The 1,792-nt window shown below is 34.0% G+C and overlaps 1 protein-coding gene across 1 annotated transcript in view; it reads right to left on the reverse strand.

Moving 5' to 3' along the window:
* Positions 1-435: 435 nt before the first annotated feature.
* The window catches only part of HELRODRAFT_108353 (hypothetical protein), a 9,114-nt gene continuing 7,757 nt past the window's right edge, over positions 436-1,792 (reverse strand). Inside the window, exons 16-18 of the mRNA XM_009032118.1 lie at positions 1,094-1,190; positions 883-937; positions 436-579 (exon numbers count right to left, since the gene is read on the reverse strand). Of these exons, the coding sequence (XP_009030366.1) occupies positions 502-579; positions 883-937; positions 1,094-1,190 (230 nt within the window). The 3' untranslated portion in view covers positions 436-501. The remainder of the gene's footprint in view (positions 580-882; positions 938-1,093; positions 1,191-1,792) is intronic.

Raw genomic sequence — 1,792 nt, forward strand, 5'->3', positions numbered from 1 at the left:
TGTTCATGAAATATCTAATTTATTGATCGATTTGTTACTTATTCATTTTCGATTGTGAATATATATATTTTTTAATTAAACATCGTAAACGTTCGGTAAGGTTTCTATTCAAAGGAATCAAATTAATAACTAGTTGAGAGGACGATCGTTGTATTTATAAAAGTTAACGTCATTGTTACATTGGCTACTCACTAACATAACAACACTGCTTACAACGTAACGTTACTAACCTCATAATTAACTACTAACCTTTGATTCAACGCTACCGCTAATGTCAATTTGTGAGAATGTAATAAATAACCATTTACGATGAAACCACACGGGAAGTTAGTTTTTTCTAGCTTTCATGAATTTCATGTAGCGGCTGAATTGAATATGTACTGCGACCACTTTACCGAAATGAACGACACCATTATAAGAGTCGACATTTTTATTATTAAAAAATTTAAACTTAATTAATTGATAGATTAATTAATTAATTAAATAAATAAATTAGTTAAATTAATTTTTAACGACATATCTGAATAGGGTAATAACGGCAGCTGGAGTTACTCCCGGGATCTTTGATGCGTCTGCTATCTTTCAAATAAATATATCAACAATAATTATTGATATAATTATTATTATAATTATTATTGTAACTATTATTATTGTTACTATAAATTACTATAATTATCATCCCTTTTCTAGGTGGTCTATTCAAAAACATTTGAGTGCGTATGTTGAATCTATCATGTAAAACTTTATAAATAAAAAAAAAATTGAAAGCAGATAAAACTAATAAATTAACTAAAATAAACTCATCGATATTTTATAATAGAAATAATACGGCAAAAATGTTTAAGCAGTTCTCAAGACAAGCCAGTGAGCCAGCCTACTTACTGTCTCAGGTCTAACAAATGATAATTTCTCTTTCGCTTCTTGCGATATGTTCAACCTAGAGGCGTTTTTTCAAGATTAATATTTATTTTTTATTGCTATCACATCGTCATTATAAAATTAAAATAATTATAATTATTTTTTTATCAATAATCATAATAAAATTCTCATTAAGATAAGTGAAACGACTGTTTGATAATAGTCTAATGTGTACTTGTGATAATCAAGGCCTATGGGCAGTTTCATCCCTTCATCTTTCTTCAATCTTTCAATCTCAATCAATTGATCTTTCGTAGCGTTATCGTAGAGAGCTGATAGGAATCGTCGCATATGTTGTGTTAATAGTCATCAATTGAAAGAACGATGATGCTATATAGTCGATAATTATAACAGTTTCCATGTGACTAATTGTAATTATGAAACTACATCAATTCATCATCAATTCATCATCACAACAACAACACACGTTTAGACGGCATTTTCCCGAGATCGGGGGTTGCCGTTTGGCTACCTATGATGAAACCGAAATACCCCTCGACGCCATCCACATCTGTCACTCGCCTCAGTATCACGCAACCCCGCTTTCACCCTGTCCTTCTCCACCTGCTCTCTCCATCCCAATCGCGGACGACCCCTTCCTACCACTCCTTCAACCTCGAACTCCAACGCTCGCCTAATCCCGACCCTTTCATCCCTTCTCAACACATGTCCATACCACCGCAATCTCGATCTCCTTATCAATGTCACAATGTCCTCATTCAGTCCCATCATTGACATCAGCTCTGTACTACTCCTCCTATCCTTCACTTTAACCCCACACATCATCCTCACCATAGCTATTTCAGCCCTCTGCAGTACACTTTCCTCCTCTCTCCTCAACACCCAAGTTTCACCACCATATACCATCGCTGCT

This window comes from Helobdella robusta (assembly GCF_000326865.2).
Source record: "Helobdella robusta unplaced genomic scaffold HELROscaffold_8, whole genome shotgun sequence".
Lineage (NCBI taxonomy): Eukaryota > Metazoa > Annelida > Clitellata > Rhynchobdellida > Glossiphoniidae > Helobdella > Helobdella robusta.